The sequence below is a fragment of the Geotrypetes seraphini genome, chromosome 4, assembly GCF_902459505.1.
Source record: "Geotrypetes seraphini chromosome 4, aGeoSer1.1, whole genome shotgun sequence".
NCBI lineage: Eukaryota > Metazoa > Chordata > Amphibia > Gymnophiona > Dermophiidae > Geotrypetes > Geotrypetes seraphini.
In genome coordinates, this window is record NC_047087.1 from 96,414,003 (window position 1) to 96,435,021 (window position 21,019).

The 21,019-nt window shown below is 44.6% G+C and overlaps 1 protein-coding gene across 1 annotated transcript in view; it reads left to right on the top strand.

Moving 5' to 3' along the window:
• The window catches only part of TOMM70 (translocase of outer mitochondrial membrane 70), a 112,649-nt gene that overhangs the window by 17,319 nt on the left and 74,311 nt on the right, over positions 1 to 21,019 (top strand). Inside the window, exon 2 of the mRNA XM_033941824.1 lies at positions 19,532 to 19,705. Coding sequence (XP_033797715.1) covers positions 19,532 to 19,705 — 174 coding nt within the window. The remainder of the gene's footprint in view (positions 1 to 19,531; positions 19,706 to 21,019) is intronic.

Consider the following 21,019-nt stretch of genomic DNA (forward strand, 5'->3'; position numbering starts at 1 on the left):
GCTAGAGCTGGCCGTGGACCGGAAGCGGGCGTTGCTGGCTCAGCGGCGGCAGTTGCACGTGCTTTTCACACGCTACGGCGACAACAGCTCGCTGACGGTGCAAGGCTTACGGCTGCTCCTGCTCAGCATCGGTTTGGGGCAAGTCAAGTCAAGTGGCTACCGGGAGAAGAGGAGGTGGAAGATGCCCAGTACCGGGGCTGGAACCACGGCGGCCATGGCTCTGGCTGCCCAGCTTCTGTTGCCCACTGCAGCTTGGCTCTGGCAGTGCCCACAAGCCCCAAACCGCTAACCAGACACAACTATCCCAAGGCCGTTTACAGCCGGAGCCCCAGGAGGTGAGACACCGAGTGCCACTGTGACTAAACTAATTCATTATTTGCCTGTGACTTTCTGGTATTTAGGATTAACTCTTTCCATTCAACCCTTGACTTTAAACACACAAGTCTGGAAGTATAAGCACATTTATTTATTTATGTTTACAGGTATTTGGGAACATAAAACATAGTGAAAGCTACTTCTGATCGGTGATAGGACAAAAGCGCGCGAGACTTCGGCGCGCCCACATTTCAGCACAGACAAATTGGCTCAAGACCCCAGCGCGCCGCCTAAAAAGTTACTTTTAAAGAGCTCTGACAGGGGTGTGTGGGGGTGAACCTCCCCACTTTATTTCATATTTTTTGCGCTGCCGTTGGGGGGGTGTCATTATAGAGAAAACTGAACTTTTTCCTAAAAAAATCGGGAAAAAGTTAAGTTTACTCTATAATGGAGGGTTCCAACCCCACAACTCCCCCCAATGGCAGCGTGAACAGTATGAAGTAAACTGGTGGGGGGGGGGGGTTTCCCCACTCACACCCCGAGTTGGAGCTCTTTAAAAGTAACTTTTTAGGCGGCCTGCTGGAGTCTTGTGCTGATCTGTCTGCGCTGAAATGTTGGTGCGCTGAAGTCCCGCGCACGAATGACTGAACCGTTGTGACCTTGCCCCCCTCCCCCCAAAAAAATGATTTTGCAGTGGGAGGGTCTTAACTGGTGTTATTTAATAGAGTAGGACTGGATGCTTGAAGAATGTATGGTAGTCCTGGGTTTATTGATGCAGTTGCAGTGCTGTAGAGAAACACTTTTCTAGATTATACATCTTATTGTTTGGGGGTGTATTGGGGGAGGCTTATCCTTGCTTTTAAAGTTGGACTTATAAATGTATTTTGCATTATTATTATTTTTGTATTAATAGGATTTTTATAATTTTGACATTGGGGAGGAGTATTTTAATGGTTGTACAGTAGGGTTGTGTGTACATGAAAAATGAATGGAAGAAATTGCATTACAATTAGTACTATTATAATGGGAGTGGGGTCAGGGACGGAGCTTAGACTGAGGTACTCAGTTGGTATTTGTTAGACTTAGGGGGGTACTTGGCTTGAAGAAGTTGAGAAACATTGGTCTCTAGGTGACTAGTATGGAGTTCACTGAGTAAGGGTCCCTTTTACAAAGCCACAGTAGCAATTCTCCCATGGCAAATGCACCAAAGTCCATTCAATTCCTATGGGCTTCAGTGCATTTGCTGTGGCAGAATTGCTATCGCAGCTTTGTATAAGGAGCCCTAAGGCAGGAACTACTGTCTCTGTGCTGTGTCTTAAAACACAGATTGCCGGGGATGCAAAGCATTAACTGATTCAACTTGAGTTTGAAGTACGGTAGTTTTGAAAGAAATGGAAGGTTTGATACTGGTCATTAGTTATTCGGAATAAGAGGATCTGCATTACTTTTTTTCAAGGGTGGCTTAAATGCTACTGGAACACTGCCAAAGTGTCAAACCTTAAAAAAGGAAGTCATATTGAGCGTTGGAAAATAATTAAATAATAAAAATCGTGCACATTTAGTGATCTTTTTACTAAGGCGTGCTAGCTATTTTAGCGCACACTAAACGCTAATGCATCCATAAACTATAATGGACACGTTAGCGTTTAGCGTGTGTTAAAATGGCTAGCAAGCCTTAGTAAAAGTACCTTTTCATTTTCCCCACCACCAAATTTCCCCATCCCGCCCCGCCCGGCTACTTTTTCATGCCACCCGGCTGGAAAAAATTTCTGGGGAGAACACTGGTGTCTATACAGACATCAGGGAAAACCCAAATTTTTCCTCCCAAAAACAATTTATCAGAGTTACGAAAAAACATTCTCATCAACCAGTCCTTGTCAGATTCAAAAACAAATGTAACTAGGAGTGTGGGTCTTATACACTCTTCTTCCAAAGATGTTTCTAATAGTTGTGTTACATTTAAACTGTCCATCGATAGTTCTCCTTGAGAAGAAGATTGTCGTTTCTTCCCCGGCATAGAATAGACTCGAGAAAATGGAGGCACAGTTTCCTTTGGAACCCCCAGAACTTCCATCAGATATTTCTTAAGCAGTTCAATGGGGGCTACAGTCCTGGATTGAGGAAAATTGATAAAACGCAGATTCAACCTATGGGTATAATTCTCCATTTTCTCCATTTTATTCCTCAGTCCAGTCATACCTTGTCCATAAATCAAGGTATTAGATTTTATATCCTTAAAACTTTGTTGAACTTCCTCTACTTTTTTCTCAAGCTCAAAATTCTTTGCCTCCTGGATGACAATACGTGTTTTACAGTCTTGTAAGGAATTGTCCACCAAAGCCTTATTTCCAATGAAAATCTTCTCTAAGCGAGCTACAGCGTCCCAGATAGAGTCTAAAGTAACATGGGGAGGTTTAACCAGAGGTGTAATTTGCTGCTCACCAATATCCTGCCGCTGACCAAGTTTCTCAGACCTGGAACTCTCTCCGTGCCTCTCCTCTGCACCTCCTATGGCACCTTCAGTAACCAGGTGGAACTCAGAACTCGCTCCCATATTGTCTCCCAGCAAACTGGTTTCTCCTCTCATGCTCCGGATACGACCCTCCTCCGTTGAGAGATCCGCAGCGCCAATCATAGCCTGCGTGTTCAACGCTTGTTCCGGCAGCGTCACCATGCCCGGGTCAGAGGGTGGAAGTCGCTCCTCCGGGCTCAGCGTGACATTGAGCTTGGGTAAGGCCGCCCCTTCACCAGCACCCGCTCCGGGGATACTCGCTGTTCGGACTACGAATCTCTCCATGGTGGAAAGGGGAAGAGGAGAGGACTCGGAGGGGTAAGTCCTTACTTTCCCCTTTCTCTTATCCATGTTAGTGTAATTCAAAACGCTTAAACAGCAGAAGTAAAGTAAACTCCAACAGTAGCCTTCCTCAGCGTGGTTACCGGCGAGACGCCATCTTAACTCCTTGAGTCAATGAGTTTTATTGTTGGGGTGGCCATAAAGAATTTGTTTTTTTCTGGGTTTAGTTTGAGTTTGAAGTTTTTTGTCCAGAGTGTAACCTGGTCAATGACTGATGAAACGAAGAGTCTGGTTTCTGTTGACATGGTAGAGATTGGGATGATGATAGTAATGTTGTCCGCATAGATGTAGGCTTTAAGGTTCAGTTTAGAAAATTTTTGGCCTAGGGAGGACATGTATACATTGAAAAGGGTGAGGGGGAGAGAAGGGAGCCTTGGGGAACGCCACAGGGATTGGCCCATGATTGTGAGTAGACTTATTCACTGAAGACTTGGTAGGAGCAGTTTTTTAGGAAGCCTTTGAACAAATTTAGTACTTGGCCTGAAATTTCTAAAGCATCCAGACAGCTGAGAAGTATTTCGTGGTCCACCAGATCAAAGGCCCTGCTCAGTAGTGCTGCCCGATTCACGATTCGAATCGGTTCACCTATTCACTTCTGGTGAATCGATTCGAATCGATTCAAAACAACAAAAAAACAGTTTCCCGATTCGCCTGACCCTCCCCCCTCACCCCCTAAAGCAGGAGGGCCAGTCTTTCACTAGCTGGGCTTTATTCCTATGGCATGCCAGTCCACTCTTCAGGTGCAGTAATAGGAGGGTGTTTAACTTTTTTTTTTAAATGAAGAGTGACCAAGACCAGTGGGTCTTAGAGATTATCAGAGAAGGTTACAAATAATTTTTTTTCTTGGGAGTCACCATGTCTCCCATCCGATGGATCGCTGTGAGACCGACTCTCACACATGCGCAGCTGGCAGGAGGAAGCTGAGAGGAAGGGAAAGTCCTAAAGCAGCCTCCTGCCACTCAGCTGTTTGAGGCAGGAAGCCTTTTTTTTTAAAAATGAATACAGATGTAGTGCGTGTTACCAATGTACAATATCTGTCCCCATTAAAAAAAAAGTCCCTCCTGCCATTTTTGCTGCTGTGGGGGAGGAGCCTTAGGTGTCAGAGCCAATCAAGGCCTTAGGCTCCTCCAATACATCATATGATGCACCAGAGATGGGAAGGCCTGCCATTTTGGACTGGTGGGCCTCAGAGCTGGAGGGACAGAGCCTCTATTCTGCTCTCAACTTTGGACAAAGCTATGGGAGTGGGCATCCCTCCTGCCTTTTTTTTTGTGGGAGGGGAGGAATGGGGAAGGTAGGGGATGGTAAGGGGGGCATCTGGTGTTAGAAGGGAGTGGGCATCCCTCCTGTCTCTCTGTTGGGGGTGATTCAGCAACTCGTCATCAGGAGGGGGAGAGCGGCTCAACTTGCGGTTTTTTTTTCCATTTATGGGTCAGATATTGTATGTGTGTAACACACACTCACAACATCTGCGCCCATTAAGAAAAAAAAGGTATGGCATGCTATAAATATATTAATTTGTATTGGTAGGATAGGTGAGCGACTGATCTTGACCAGTCACTTTTTTCAGATTGCTAAAAGCAATCACTTATTTTTTTTTGTGCATTGGAAAGCCATATTAAAGCATCGATTGCTCTGCTAGTTTATATGGCATTTCAATATTAATGATCTTATTTGCAAGGCTGGATTGGAGAATGAGTGATCGTGCACAAAACCACTTGGTGAGCTGTTTTATGCATTGGGTCGGCAAATCTGATTGTTGCTAAACCAATCAAAACTGGTTTCCGACGATTGCTGACTTTAGTGCATCTAGCTCTGACTGACCAGAGCGTCCTCACTATGAAGCGGCTTTATTCCCTGGCGGATGCCTTTAACAAGTGCTTTGCTTCTCCAAAGGTGGATTCCTCTGTGGCGCAGATCACAAAGCGCATTTCTCTCCCCAGAAGGTGGTTTGGCTGCAGGTCACAATCCACAGACTTCTGGATATTGTTTCATAGCGAATTGAAGTCCACAGGGGCAGCCTATGTGAAGGTTTGGAGTTGTTGCCTTGCCTAGTGCGCCCTATGTCAGGTGGGCCTGTCTGTTCCATCAATTCCATGTCTTGTAGTTTCTGCAGGTTGGTCTGATGGAAGGGCAGATTGCTTATATGCACAGGTTTTTGTTGTGGTATCTGGAAGTCACCAACGAGTTTCTACTCTGACCACCTGTTTGTTCTAGCGGATCCTGCCTACAAGGGTAGGCCTGCTTCTAAGGCCACCTTTTCCAGGTGGATCCATATGACTGTTTCTGCAGCTTACGTGGAGGCAGGAAAGAAGCCCCCCTTGTGGTTCAGGCTCAATCTACTAGAGGTGTTTCATATTTTTGGGCAGTTGTCAGCGGTTCCTCTGAATGAGATTTGTAGGGCTGTTTCCTGGTAACTGCAAAATTAAAAAAAAAAACCCATAAAGCACACTGTACACAGAGAATTTTATCATTTATATTCTTTTTTTCCCAAAAATAAAATATGCAATATTACCTCAGTAACTATAGAAAAATAGACAAATATAGTGTAAAGTATAGACAGCAGATAAAAATTCTCAAAACTGACAAATTTCGATCACTAAATTGAAAATAAAATCATTTTTCCTACCTTTTGTTGTCTGGTGATTTCATGAGTCTCTGGTTTCATTTCCTTCTGATGGTGCATCCAATTTCTTTCTGCCTCCTGAATGCTTCCTGTCCTCTGGATCTCATTCACTTCCCTAAGCAACATCTCTGTCTGTCTCTCCATGAGTCCAACTTTTCTTCCTCTCTCCTCCACCCCTATTGGCAACATGTCTCCCTCGCTCTCTCACTGTTCATCTATCTTTCTCTCATTCCCTCCCTTGCTGCAAAGGGAGTGGGGAAAGAGAGATCCAGAGTGCATCTCTCCCACCCCCCCTCTACTGTCACATCCAACATTTCTCCCTCTCTCATCCCTTGGATCATATGCAGCATTTGTCACCACTGCCCACCATCCCTATGTCCATTTCTCCTTCTATCACCCCTCTCCAGCACCATGCTACAACTCTCCCTCCATTACTATATCCAACATTCCTCCCCCTTGCATCCCCTTCAATCTGTCCCTCTGTTCCCTCTCCACCACCATATCGACATTTCTCCCTCTCATCCTTCTCTTCCCCATGTATCTCTACCTCAATCCTCTCTCTCTCTCTCTGTGCCCAACAATTTTTCTTTTTCTTCCTTTCCCCATGTGTACCATCTCTTTCCCTCTCACTCACACAGTCATGGCCAACAATTCTCCCAAGCTAGTGCTTCCTTTCTCCCTCCCTTCTGTGTCCCATGTTCGTGCCCCCTCCCTTCCTTTCTCCTTTTGTCCCACAAACATGTCGCCTCTCTCCCTTACTTGCTACAATGTGCTCGCTCCCCTTCAGGGCCATCCAGAGTTTCTTAACATGCGGTAAGGGTATACAAGCTGCTTGTTGGGAGGGTACGTGGCACTATGTGGGTCTCCCGCCCTTTCTCCTTAATCACCGCCGCCGGGGTTCCCTTGCCGTCCTTTCTGCATGCCCCCCTCCGCCGTGGATCCCATGCCCTCCTTCCTGCATTCTCCCCTCCGCCGAAGCTGATCCGAAAAGGCTTCCCTCCGAAGTTAGAGCTGACGTCAGGGCTGCTGCTTCCTGCCTTCAGCCGCACAGGGACGCGTAATGGGCAGCGGTTCTTACATGCTGCAAGTGGCTGACCCACAAGCCTTCCATCTGATGTCAGTTCTGATGTTGGAAAGAAGGCTTCTGAGTCTGCCACGTGCAGTGTGCAAAATCCACTGCCTGCAATGCGTCCCTGTGTGACTGAAGACCAGAAGGAGAACCCTGACATCAGCTCTGACCTCAGAGGGAAGCTTTTTCGACCCATCTTCGGTGGAGAGGGGCGTGCAGTAGTGCTGCCCGATTCAGGGGAAAAAATTTTGATTCAGTTCGATTCAGCCTATTGAATTGGTTTTTCGATTTGATTTTCCTGCCCAATCGGGTGTTTTTTTTTTGTTTTTTTTTTCAAACATCCTGGTGGGTTTATTTTATAGCTTCTTCACCCCCTTTGTCTTCTCCTAACCACACTGGCGCTGTGATGTAAACAAAATAAAAAAACAAAAATCCTAGCTCACGTTTGCGGTCTAACACCAGCTCTGGCAGGATATACTTTTCAAATCTGACATATTGTAATCACAAAACTTTGTCACAATGAATGAAGTAGGGGAGCTTGGTTGTTAAGTCGTAAAGAACTAGGAAGTCAAATTAATTTGATATGACACTACTAAATAAGACTCCTAAAATAAGAGTTATTAAATAAGTTATACACCTAGCTTGTAAAATGTATAATATAATCAAATTTCACATACACTCAGACATACACTCAGAATTGTGTAATTCGACCAAGAGCCAAGGCTCCTATAGCCGAACCCACCGCCCCATCATTGTGTATGAGTTTTATGAAAAAAGTGTTAAATAAATGTGCTATTCAAAAAATAAATAAGACTATTTTCAATGGCAAAAGAGAGGGGGAAAAATTCCCACTTAGCTTTTGAAAGTTTTCAACAGGTCCCGACATGGACCATGTTTCGAAGCTCTTTTTCAAGGGACCAAGGGTTAGATCTGAACAACTCAAATGCCAAAGAACTGATGATAGTGTAATTAGGGCAGTAATCTTGTATTCATATATACGCAGTGCCGCGTACCCCCAACAAGTGGCATGTTAAGAAACTGCATTAAAGAAGATGTCAGGGGCCAAGTGCAGCTCCTCCTCTTGCCACACTGGAGCAAAGAGTGTGCTGAGAGGGAAGGAAGCAACTGGAAAGTGAATATCTATGGGGAATTCTGTGCATAGTAACACAGAATTCTCCCAGGATTACACCTTGTACTGGGTATGAGGGATGGGCTGTTTGCGATTGTCATTCACTGATAATAGTTTGCACTCCTCTTAGAGTACATACTGTGTGCAAATAGGGTACACTCTTTTCTTAGAATGTACTCTCTTGAACATAAGTATGTATTTTTTTTTTTAAGTGCACGCTTTTGATGACATTTGTTCTGCAACTAAAAATAATAAAGAACATGGAAAAAAGTTATATCCCTACTTGGCATATAACAGAAGTGATTCTGTACTCAAGCCATTGATAGGGAGTTTGAATGTAACAATTTGCAAAATATTTTTAGGTGAGAAGCTTTTTATAAGTTCTATGCAGGAGAGCATAGATTTTCTCCAAGAGAAAGGCCAGATGCTTATAATACAGCCTATAGAAGCTCTTACTCAGTAGAGAGCTGTTTTGAAACCAAACAATAGTTGGCTATTGGCTTGTCTACAAGATATTTTCTGCCATATCTGTTAATGTAATGACTATTTATATTATACAAACCGTGCATAACCATGCGCATTATATGCGTGAGTGTGTTGTACAAATTTTTTTTACATAGTTCCCCCCCCGATGTCCGATTCGTCCCCTTGCTCGCACCCCCACCCCAAAAGACCACTCGCACCCCCCGACGTCCGATTCATCCCCTAGCGCCCCCCCCGCACGGAGAAGCTGCCTACCGTTGGTTCCCGATGCCAGTGAGCCCTGCTGCTTCCTCTGCCGGCGGTCCCGCCCCTTCTCTGAGCCCTGCGCTGCTTCCTCTGCCGCGGTCCCGCCCCCTCTCTGATGTCAGAGAAGGGGCGGGACCGCCGGCAGAGGAAGCAGCAGGGCTCACTGGCATCGGGAACCAATGGTAGGCAGTTTCTCCGTGCGGGGGGGGCGCTGGGGGAATGAATTGGACGTCAGGGGGGGTGTGAGCGGTCCTTCGGTGTGGGGGGGCAAGCGGTCCTTCAGGGTGGGGGGGCCAGTGGTCCTTTGGGGTAGGGCATCATGCTTTCAGGGTGGGGACAGAACTTCAAGGGGTGGGGGGGCCAGTGTGGTTAGAAAACTGAGCGGCAAGCATGCTCAGACCATCTTCTTTGTCTGTAGATGGTCTGCGCATGCTTATAGAGCTGGGAGCAGGTCAGGGCGGCGAAAGGAGAGTCGGGACGAGAGGAGACTCGGGGCAGGGCGGCGAAAGGAGAGTCGGGACGAGAGGAGACTCGGGGCAGAGGGCAGGGCGGCGAGAGGAGAGTTGGGACGGCAGAAGGAGATTTTAATTCATGGAGCAGCATGCGCGGTATACGCGTGTGCGCGGTATATAATAATTTCTTTACATAAATTTAGGTTTCCCGCGCGCTATACCCGTGTGCGCGTTTTACACGGGTGTGTGGTATATGCGTGAAAATACGGTAGTCCTGTTTATTCCGAGGCTCTCTTTCGTCGGTGTTTGTCACGGCCATGTGCAGCTAATTGTACAGGTGCCAGTTTATAGCAGCGCCCATGAGATGGGACATGTTTTTTCCGGCACTGTGGGAAGCACTGCACCGTTCTTCTGGTTATTCCCTGAGTCTGATTTTCTTTCTATGCAGACCGCAACAAGGTAAATTTTGCAGGGCTTGAATCCGACTAGGTTTCTAGTAGCGTTGATGCAGAGGCCATGTGTTAGCGAGAATCAGGCGTGCGCTTGGGTCTCCGGCGATGGCGGGAGTGCTGCAGCGTTCTGGTAGTTTATTTACAGCTGACTTTGGTCAGGGTATGCCGCGGCTTCTCTCCTTTCCGGTTCAGACAAGTTGTACATGTTTCACCAGCTTTGGGACAAGCTTGGGCAGATTTATATGTCTATGTCTGTGTTCCTGCTGTATTCCCTTGAAGGAAGCTGCTAGTTTAATTGGACTCTGGGGTTAGCACTCAAGGGGATTACCAGACAGACTCTGACCTGTGCTAGGTCACCCAGTCTCAGTTTGTTTCCAGACTGAGCCGACATACGGCAACTCACGGCACAGTGAGATCTGCAGTAAGATAGTGCCCTATATTTCACACGGGTATCTCATTGTCTCTCTTGGGGTCCCTGCAGATTGAGCCTTTGTCTGTTGGTAACTGTCCTTATTTGGGCCTCTGTGCTGCGCTGCATGTGTCTAGTAGTGGCATAGGATATATATGCCTAAAGGTAGTACTAACAGTTTCCAAGTTCGGGCTGTCTCTTTGGGCATAATGACACTTCGCATCTTCCTGCGGCCAGGACTCTTTCTCTATTTCTGAGAGGGCCTGGACTTCAGATTTCCATTCTTATCATGCTGGTTTCTCCTGTCGCCATCTTCTCATGGCACATGCTAGATGGACCCCCCCGACCAGACAGGAAGGGCTGTGCAGCTCCTTCTAACCTGGAGCCAGTTACCTATTCTATCAAACCCGCAGAGGAGCGTGCGCTATGTGGCAGTTAGCCTCATCCCTGAAGCTCTCATTAGCGATGTGAGCTTTGTCTGATACCTGTTAGGATGCTGTTGTTTTCCACGGAGCGGTAGATGCATCATCTTGATTGCCTCTAGTACGTATTCACTTTAAAGGAGATACGTATTTCGCTCACGTTGCATGGAGTTAGTACTGTTTTCATAGTTCCAGTATACTCCTATTTACATTGCGAAACTTGATTTTTCATAGGAGAATTTCTTTCTTCTTACAGATCCTACAGTTCTCATCCTGTCATTCCCTGACCTTCTGCACTTCATTCTGAGGGGATCTTGACTTCTTCCAATGACTCTTCCGGCTTTCTCATGAGGGAGAAGACGCTATAATGTCAGGTCTGGGGGCTGTGAACATTTTTCAGGATGCTTGCAACTTTGCTGCATCCTCAGGTTTCCAGTTCGTTCTTGGAGTCTCTATGTTTTGTGTTTCCCTTTTAAGTGTTTCTGGTCTTCTGGGCAGCTCTTGTAGTTCTTCAGGAACTAAGGGACTTTGTTCCACTTACTGCATGGTCCCCAAGACGGGAGCATTGGGCAGGCTGGATCCCATTCTGCTGAATTAGTTTCTCAGGGTTACACATTTCTGCAGAAAAACTGGGAGAATATTTACATTTTCACTATGGACTCTGAATCAGCACTAGGTTTGCTTGCCTCTCTTGGAGCAGCGCTTTCGGTTTTGGCACATAACATTTCATCTACCCAAGGCTTCACGAACATTTTAGAAAATGTGGGCAGTGGTAGCGTTTTGGCGCTACCAGGCGATTCACCTAATTTCTTCTTGACTGACTGCTTGATTCAGACGTCTTCCAATCGGGCCATTTGATCGACACAAAAAGGGTGGTTTCTTTTCCTCAGTTCTTTGGACGTGAATCTTCAAATTGCACAGCGCTCTTTTCTCCTGTACTATTTATAGATATATTGGGGAGATGTTTTTATTCATTTAGGAGAGAACTGTGTTTCTTCCCAGAGACTAGGACGATTGGTCACAGTCTCAGGTTTGCATTCTTCTTCGGTCACCATGACTAAGAGTATGGGATTCTGTACAGGTTCTAGAATCCATGTTGCTGACTCCACTGGGAACTTCAGCTTGCTTTCCCATTATAACGCTACAGCTGTCGCTTTTGTTCCGGTGGTTCCCGGTATCTCAGGGCTCCAATTATTTGGTAGGCTCCTGAAGCATCGCTCTGTATGTTTTGGTGGCTCGGCGAGATTTCTCTTTTCAAAGCCATGCCTCGGTCTTCGCTGGACTAGCTCATGGCCACCAAACATCCCGGGCTGTCGGGTTGGGGGGCTCGGTGCCTTCCATCCTCAGCTCCAGGAGTCTGGTCTTAAGAGGCGACTCTGTACTTGTTCATTCTTCTACTCTGGAGCGTGGTCAGGCTACTGTTTCTGGAGCTTCAGACCATCCTCCCGAATTGACGCTGAAGGTCTTTTCAGTCAGTATTATGATGGGGGTATTTCTCTACAGCCTGGGCAATTCGGACGGTACCACAATTTCTTTCTAAGGAGGTGTCATCCTTTCTTTTATGACACTCTGACTTTTCCTTCCTTCTTCCAGGAGAAATAGGGAGACGTGCTTTTATTCACTGCATTTTTTGAAAGTGCATAGCGTTCTCCGCGAGCTAGGTTTCTAACAACTTTTAGTTGTTTAGATCACCTTTTTGTATTCTTCATGGGACATCTCAAACGTATGACAGTGTCCAAAGCCTCCATCGCTCAATGGGTCCAGGAGGACATTCTTTACGCTTTCTTGATGGCAGGGAAGCGGTTGGCGAAAGAACTTCATGACCATTCCGCCAGAACGATGGCTACTTCTTGGTTGTTTTCCTTGGAGGAGTTTTGTCTCGTGGCTACTTGGTCTTCCGAGAGTGCTTTCTATTAGCATTACTGGTTGGATGTGGGGGCGCATGCGGTAGATGCGTTTAGTGCTTCGGTTGTTGCGGAGGCGGCATTTGCTTCCCACCCAGATTGAGGATTGCTTTGCTATATCCCATTGGTCTCTGGATTTATCTGCTGCTGATGCTAAGGAAGGAAAAATTATATTCTTACCTGTTAATTTTCTTTCCTTTAGACGTAGCAGATGAATCCAGAGCCCCACCCTTTCTGGATATTGTCTGTCGGTTTTTTCTTTTCCAAATTTCGAAGTTTGTTATTATTGATGGTTGTATTCTGTATTATTGCCTTTTGAGATTTGTTATGGGAAAGAAGTTTTTTACATGTTATGCCTATTGATGGTTACGGATGCTTGGGCATGGAGCTATACTGGAGATACAGGAGGAGTGCCAGCCAATAGGACCACCTGTTAATCATTTTCTCTATCTCCGCCTGCTGGTAGATGTATGCTATCCCATTGGTCTCTGGATTCATCTGCTGCATCTAAAGGAAAGAAAATTAACAGGTAAGAACATAATTTTTCCTTGTGGACTGGAATTGTCTGCATGTGAACCCTGTAAGGGGCTGCCTTGTGGCCAGTGGAGCCAAGGAGCTGCTACAGGCCATAACAGTGTCTCTCAAACTTTCTCAAGCCGGGACACACTAAAGGTTGTGGCCATGGCTTGAGGCACCCAGACGTGCACGGGTGTCGCTATGATGACATCATGCATATGTGTGATATCATCATGTCGACGTCCACGCATGTGCAAAGGTCCTCCAGATGGGCCCTGAGACACCAGTAGGGGGTGCCAGCAGGGAAGAGGACCAGAGAGAAGGAGAAGCACTGGCGCCAGCTGATTGCCTACAGCAGAGTTTCTCATCTACTTCAAGCTAAATACCCCCTAAGTCTAACAAATATCAACTGAGTACCCTAACCACAGACCTCCCTAGGCCCACCCAAGCTCTGCCCCTGATCCCATCCCCTTTACTAATTGTAATGAAATGTTTTCTATTCATTTTTCATATACACACAATATTACACAGCAGATATAAATTCTCAAAACTGACACATTTCAATCACTATATTGAAAATAAAATCATTTTACCTACCGGCGATCCTCTGGAGGCTGCTGTAATTAGCTTTAAAGGTGAGACTGGGAAGCTATGGGGGAAGCCGGAGGACGCTAGAGAGAAGGGGGAAACATGCACACCCCCACCCGCTTCCTCTGCTCTGAAATGGAGAAACGCTTATGTATCCCCCCAGGAAGATCTCTCTTGTCAGAAACCGCCCGCAAATACTCCTACAGCCACTTCATCCCCCATCTCTGGAACCAACTCCCCCCACAAATCAGACTACAGAACTCTCTGATGACCTTCCGTAAAGCAGTAAAGACCCTCCTCTTCAACTAAAATTCTAACTGCAAACTACCCCTTGACTCCCTTATATTCCCCCTCCTTTCTGTACTTAAGTTGCTGTTTTCATCACCACTGCCCTGCATAACCTTTTGCTATCCAGTACCAAGGAACGGATTTTAAGCTTATTTAGCTATTGTCTATAAAATACTGAGTGGGGTGGAAAGGGTAGCTGTGAATCGCTTGTTCACTCTTTCCAGAAATACTAGAACTAGGGGGCATGCGATGAAGCTACTAAGTAGTAGATTAAAAACAAACTGGAAAAAATATTTCTTCACACAATGTGTAATTAAACTCTGGAATTCATTGCCAGAGAATGTGGTGAAATCAGTTAGCTTAGTGGGGTTTAAAAAAAGCTTTGATAATTTCCTAAAAGAGAAGTCCATGGGCCATTATTGAGATGGTTTGGGGAAATCCACTGCTTATTCCTAGAATAAGCAGCATAAAATCTGTTTTACTACTTGAGATCTAGCTAGGTACTTGGGACCTGGGTTGGCCACTGTTGGAAACAGATACTGGGCTTGATGGACCTTCATCTGCTGCATCTAAGGGAAAGAAAATTAACAGGTAAGAACATAATTTTTCCTTCCCCCCCCCATAATTATGGTCTAAGAAAGGGATAACACCTCTCTGCATTTTGATACGTTTTTTTTTGGTTAATTGGTAAAAAATTGTTTCCTTCCCTGTGTTGCATGGAACAAGATTATTCTTGTGAATTGATGTGAAAATTCAAATAAATAAATAAAATTTTAAATTGCAATTAAGGTGGGGCTTAGTCTGCAGTCTATGGGGGGAGGTCACAGGAAGGGCCACACATTTCCTCCCTCTCTCCACGTTACATATTGTATGTACCTTTGCTGGTGGAGATTCCACAGCCCCACCTGTCAAAGAAATCCATTCCCAAAGCTGGGTTGCATCAAAACAGTGCAGGGTACCCTCAGCCGCTGATGCCGGCACTCCCCGAGCATGTTCAGGTCATTGACAAACTGAGCATACTTGGGGGGAGGGGGTACCAGTTTCGATAGCACCCTGCTGATTTCTGAGGCACTATGAAGAGGAAGGGGGAGACTCAGACAGCATACTTCTTTGGTTGATGGGGATTCAACTACCCCACCAGCCACTGAACACATACCACAGCTTTGGAGGAGATTTGAATCTGGAGGAGCCTCAATATCTTCCTTTCTCTCTCATTCTCTCTGTCATCCTCAATCCTGGTACCCTTTACCTTCCCAAATCAATCTTCGGCTTTTCAGCCAGCAGCTGCCTTATTGAAAGACAGCCTGTGGCTTGCACCAGGCTTCTGATGAACTGTTTTCAGTAGGGGTCAGGCCGTGTTAGAGGGAAGGCCTGGTGCAGGCCGCAGGCAGCCTTTCAATAAGGCTGCCAAGGCTGAAGATTGATTTGCAAACATAAAGGGTGATGGTATTGGAGGGGGCAGGATTGGCAGGCAGGTCTAGGTCCAGGAAGGAGATATGCTTGACCCTGTGATAGGATGGAGGTGAGGAAGGCAGGCAGACAGAAAGTGAGATATGATAGAGATGTTTAAATATCTATGTGATATAAATGCGCACAAGTCGAGTCTCTTTAATTTGAAAGGAAGCTCTGGAATGAGAGGGCATAGGAAGAAGTTAAGAGGTGATAGGACCAAGAGCAATCTAAGGAAATACTTTTTTTTACAGAAAGAGTGGTAGATGCATGGAACAGTCTCCCGGAAGAGGTGGTGAAAACAAAGACTGTGTCTGAATTCAAGAAAGTCTGGGATAGGCACATGGGATCTCTTAGAGAGAAGAAGAGATGATGGGCCATTTGGCCTTTATCTGACATCATGTTTCTATGTTTCTAATTAATTAGTAATCATGATTCAATTTTTTAATCAGAATTAATGTTTAGCCTTATTTTAAATCATTTTTATTAAGAGCAAGCAGAAGAAATAATAACAAAAAGTATGTTTCAATTTGAATAACAATGTTCCAGTTCTTTCCCTAGCATTGTGTAATAAAAAAAAAAAAATAGCATTCTTCTTAGAAGAGGCACTACATGTTTGTAATGCATTATTATCGAGAAGACCAAAGATCCATCAAGTCCAACCTAGTATGTATCCAACAGCTGCTTCTGTGTAATCCAAGAAAAGATGAAAAATCTCATGCTTCAGAATTTAGTTTTGCAGTCCTTAGTATGAAGGTTAGCATGTGGGCTATGGCTTACCTCTGAACTTGACACAGATGCTCTTTAGAACAGACGGACGGATTGATGGCCAAGATTATGAACTTATCCTGTTGTAAATTTTGTTGCCATCAGACCACCAACTGAAATTGATTCTGTGCAGTCCAGTTGTGGCATTGCTTGCTTGTTACTCAGTTGTGATATATGAGAAGCTTCTGTTGTGGAAGTAACTACACTCTGTCCATAGGACACTGTTGGTCCTTTGGCATGTACCTAGCTGCAAAACCACTAGCTAGATTTTCCTAACTTGGAATATTTATATTGATAATTGGGTTTCAAGCATAGTAAGGAGAAAAGCTATCACCCTGTTTTCAGGGGATTACCCATGTAGTGGTAAATGTGTATGATGACTTTTCTTCAAATTATCAAGACAATATAGACATTGGTGGGGAAATCAAGTAGGTGGTGGTGGACAGAAAAGAAAGGCACAACAGCAAAGATTTGGAGATGTAGTATAGGGAAGGCACTGCTGATCAGGAGACATATAAGGATAGAATGCCAGATAGGTCTAAAGATAAATTGTTACTAATAGCAAGCAAGGGGGAGGGGTGAAAGCACAGAATCTGTCACCCCCCACCGCCGGCACTCTCCGACGACCCAACAACAATCGCGCACCCCCCTCCCCTGATAATTGCAACAACCCACCCAAACCCCCAAAAGATGGCAGGAGGGATGCCCACTCCATCTTGCCATGAAGGCTCTCCCCCCATCACCCTGAAGAAAAAGGCAGGAGGGATGCTCACTCCCTCCTGCCCACAAATGCCTCCCCCTTCTCAAAAAACCAGCAGGAGGGATGCTCACTCCCTCCTGCCATCGGGCCCCCTTCGTCGTTCCCCCCCCCCCCTGTCAGCCGCCTCCTCCCGTACTTTTAAGTCGGGAGCTGGAGGAGTGCCTGGTCAGCCCCTCCTGTTCAATGCGAACCTTGGGCCCCTCCCTGGCCCATCGCTTGGCTATTTCGTATGGGGTTTTACAAATTTGCATGGCAGGATCGAAAAATGGGCAATCGAGGGGGGAATCACACGGTGGGCTGTTTTGTGACAATTGCTGACTTTATTGAATCGGGGCCTTAGTCTCCATCGGGAGTCTTTGGTGCATCCATTATGCTGCCTCTTAAGTGCTTCCACCTGGAATCTCATATTGGAATTTTCTTGTTCTAGAATAGAGGTGAGCAACCTTTATACACAGAGGGGAGGGCCCCATTAATGTTGGTACTATCCCTAGCAGGTTGCAACATTACATAATATCAGTACAGGAAACATAGAAACATAATGGCCCATCCAGTCTGCCCATCCATAGTAACCATTATCTCTTCCCCTCTCTAAGAGATCCCATGTGCCTATCTCATGCCTTCTTGAATTCAGACACAGTCTCTGTCTCCACCTCCTCTTTCGGGAGGCTGTTCCACGCATCTACTACCCTTTCTGTAAAAAAGTATTTCTTTAAATTACTCCTGAGCATATCACCTCTTAACTTCATCTTATGCCTTCTCTTTCCAGAGCTTCCTTTCAAATGAAAGAGACTTGACTCGTGCATTTCCATGTAGGTATTTAAACATCCCTATCATATCTCCCTCTCCCACCTTTCTTCCAAAGTTTACATATTTAGATCTTTAAATCTGTCCCCATACGCCTTATGACGAAGGCCATGCACCATTTTAGTAGCCTTCTAGACCGACTCTATCCTTTTTACATCTTTTTGAAGATGTGGTCTCCAGAATTGTACACAGAGCTCCATTTTTGTGATGATTTAAGTAAAAATATAACTAAAAATAATGGAATCAAACTGCTAGACTAACGGCTATTCTGAAAATATTTAGAAATACAGTATTAAAAATCTCTCAAACTCTGGTTTGATGCTTTCCATATATAATTTCCATGGTCTCATGGGCTACATAAAATTCAAAGGTGGTCCACAGATTGCCCACCCCTGTTCTGAGCCACTTATTTTTTTCTTGGAAAAGACTTGTTTCTTGTGTTGCTGCTTCTTACAATTGGTAAATCATCAATCCCACTTAGCTAGGCTTCAGTGGAAGTTGTTAATACCTTTCTAATAGATTTCTACTTGTCTTTAATGTGGAATGAGTTTTCATTTTTTTAGTTTTGTCCAAGCACTACAGTACGTTTTCATGTTTTTCTAGGGGGATTAATTTGTATCTGATAAATACCCTCTAAGGTATCGAAATATGCCATGTAAGTGGAACACTGCCTCCAAGGAGATAATTGATGGCATTGAGTTTGGCTTGAGGCTACAGGCCCTCAGCTGCAGTGTTTATCAGCCAGCACACTTCATGCTTTTTACTGCTTATATACTCTTTAGGAATGTTTTTAGTCTACAGTTTGAAAGAATGTTTCTTTACAACTCACATAAATGTTTTGCCAAATTAATGTAAAACCTCAAATTGTACTTTAACCCTTATTAAGAACAATTTTAATGATTTGTAGAAAAGACTGAGTTCATAGCACAGCAATATAAATTGGAAGCACTGTTTCCCTGGTTATTTTGAAGAGGGCTATGAACATAAGAACATAAGAATTGCCGCTGCTGGGTCAGACCAGTGGTCCATCGTGCCCAGCAGTCCGCTCTCGTAGCAGCCCCTAGGCCACTACACTAAACCTTTGACTCCAGCTCTCCTTTTTTTCTATTCCGACTACTATTTCTATGTACAGTACTCCCCCGATATTCGCGGGGGTTCTTTTCCAGCAACCCCTGCTTTGACATGCAGCTCCTGATTGGTGTAGCATGACTTTAGTACAGGAGGAGGCGATCGGAGAATGCTGTGAATTAGTGAGTCCGCAAACCATGACTTCGCGGGGGAACTCTGTATAATAAATTTAAGGGAAATTTAATTAATTACAGAAATATAAGATATTTATTTACAAAATTAGGACTAGCAGACCACAAAATATTATTTGAAGTTTGAACAAAGATCCCAAATAGAAAATGTATAAGTATAAAATGATAAATTTATCATATAATGTAACACAAGTTTTTATTTTGAAGCTGAAGTTAGTCGGTACATTTTTACCAACTCAAATGCCATCTAGAATTGCTTTCCACTCCAATTCCGCAGTCCTGATTTTGAAAGAACTGCTGGATACTTTTGATTTTAATGATCCTGCTGAGCATAAATAGAATGAACATGACAGTAAATGATCTGTGTTTGAGGATCTGGTCTCTGCTGACTGGGATGGTGTGAGTGTTGATGCCAAGCATAAAAGCATAAGATCAAGCTTGCCAATGCCTCTCTTACTCTTTTGTCTCTTTCACATGTTAACTGAGAGCCAAGCTATAGATCCACATTCTGCTGTTTTTATCTTTAAATCTTAAAGTTCAAATAATTACTGAGGTGGCTTATGATCTACTACAAATTTAAATGGATTTCCCTGAGCGACCACTACCTTATGCTGTTGTTTCTTGAATAATATCGTTCCTCCCCCCCCATGTCAAAAACCAATGCATTTAATGATGGAATTTGATAGACTTTCCTTTCCATTCTCTTGTAGTAATGGAGTGTTTTTCTATTTCTTTCAGAGTCCCCTGGATAAGGCCCAGGCTGCAAAGAACAGAGGCAATAAGTATTTTAAAGTTGGGAAATACGAACAAGCAATTCAGTGTTATACAGAGGCCATTAGTCTCTGCCCTTCAGAGAAACATGTTGACCTGTCTACATTCTATCAGAACCGAGCTGCTGCCTATGAACAGTTGGTATGTTCCATTCATCATTCATTCTGTTCTGTGTTTTCCTCTTTCACTGCTAGCACTTTGTGTTTTGGAATTTGCTCATTGCAGTTATTAGTAGCTCAAGGTTAATTGCATACTCATGCACAGTAGATATTTGCCAGTCCCTAGAGAGCTTACAATCTTAAGCTTTTATACCTGAGACAGTGGAGGTTTGAGATGACTTGCCCAAGATCACAAAAGCATTAATGGGATTTGAACTTCATTATGTCAGTGGGCTTAGAGCCCAAATGAAAATATTTTTCTAACTGGAAGGAAATATCATATAAAATCATGATTTGCTTTTAACACCATTTTCTTCTTAATTAGTAGAAGAAGGTTTGTATGATAAAAATCTACAGATTGTTCTTCCTTTGAGTCTCATGATGCCATTGATCACTAAGCAGCTTCTTTGCTGTCTCAGAAGATACTAGTATGGGACATAAGAATAGCCTTACTGAGTCAGACCAATGGTCCATCAAACCCAGTAGCCCATTCTCACAGTGGCCAATCCAGGTCACTAGTACCTGGCCAAAACTCAAAGAGTAGCAACATTCCATGCTACCGATCCAGGGCAAGCAGTGGCTTGCCTCTTATATTTCTCAATAACAGACTATGATCAAATACAAAAACCCACACCTGTGTAGCAGTATACATTAGTACATGTAAACCCATAAACTGAAGAAAATGAAATTACATATAGAGTTTGTTATCTGCACATTCGCAGTGCACAAATTTGCATATCTGCGATTGCATCAGTTGCAACCAATGTTCCCCATTTGCACTGTTGTGTTTGCGCATTTGCAGATGTGCCCCCTGAACCGGGAGACTTTCTCCTGCCATCAGCCCCCCCTCCCCCCCGATATAAATAGGCAGCATTCCCTGTCCCTCCCCGAACAGACATTAGCTCCTCTCCCAGATCCAGAGGTAGGTTTTTATTGCTTTCCTAAAACTCAAAAGTCCTTCGAGGGATTTGATGTGTGGAGGCAAATGATTCCAGTACTTTGGAAAGAAGTGGGAGTAAGATCTGCACCTGGCATTTTCTATTTGGAGGCTCTTGACATGTTTCCTCCTAGGAGCAAAAGGGTCTATTTGGCACGTACAGTGGGAATTTAGCTGACATATAGCAGGGCACCATGTTATGTAAGTACTTAAATGCAAGCACTAAGACTTTGAAGATGTAGTGTTTGGCTATGGGTTACCTGTGGGCTGATGCTAGTGCTTGGGATTCTGAATCGTGGGCTTAGGATTCTGGATCATGGGCATGAAGATTCTTTAGAAGTCTATTTGCTGCATTTTGGA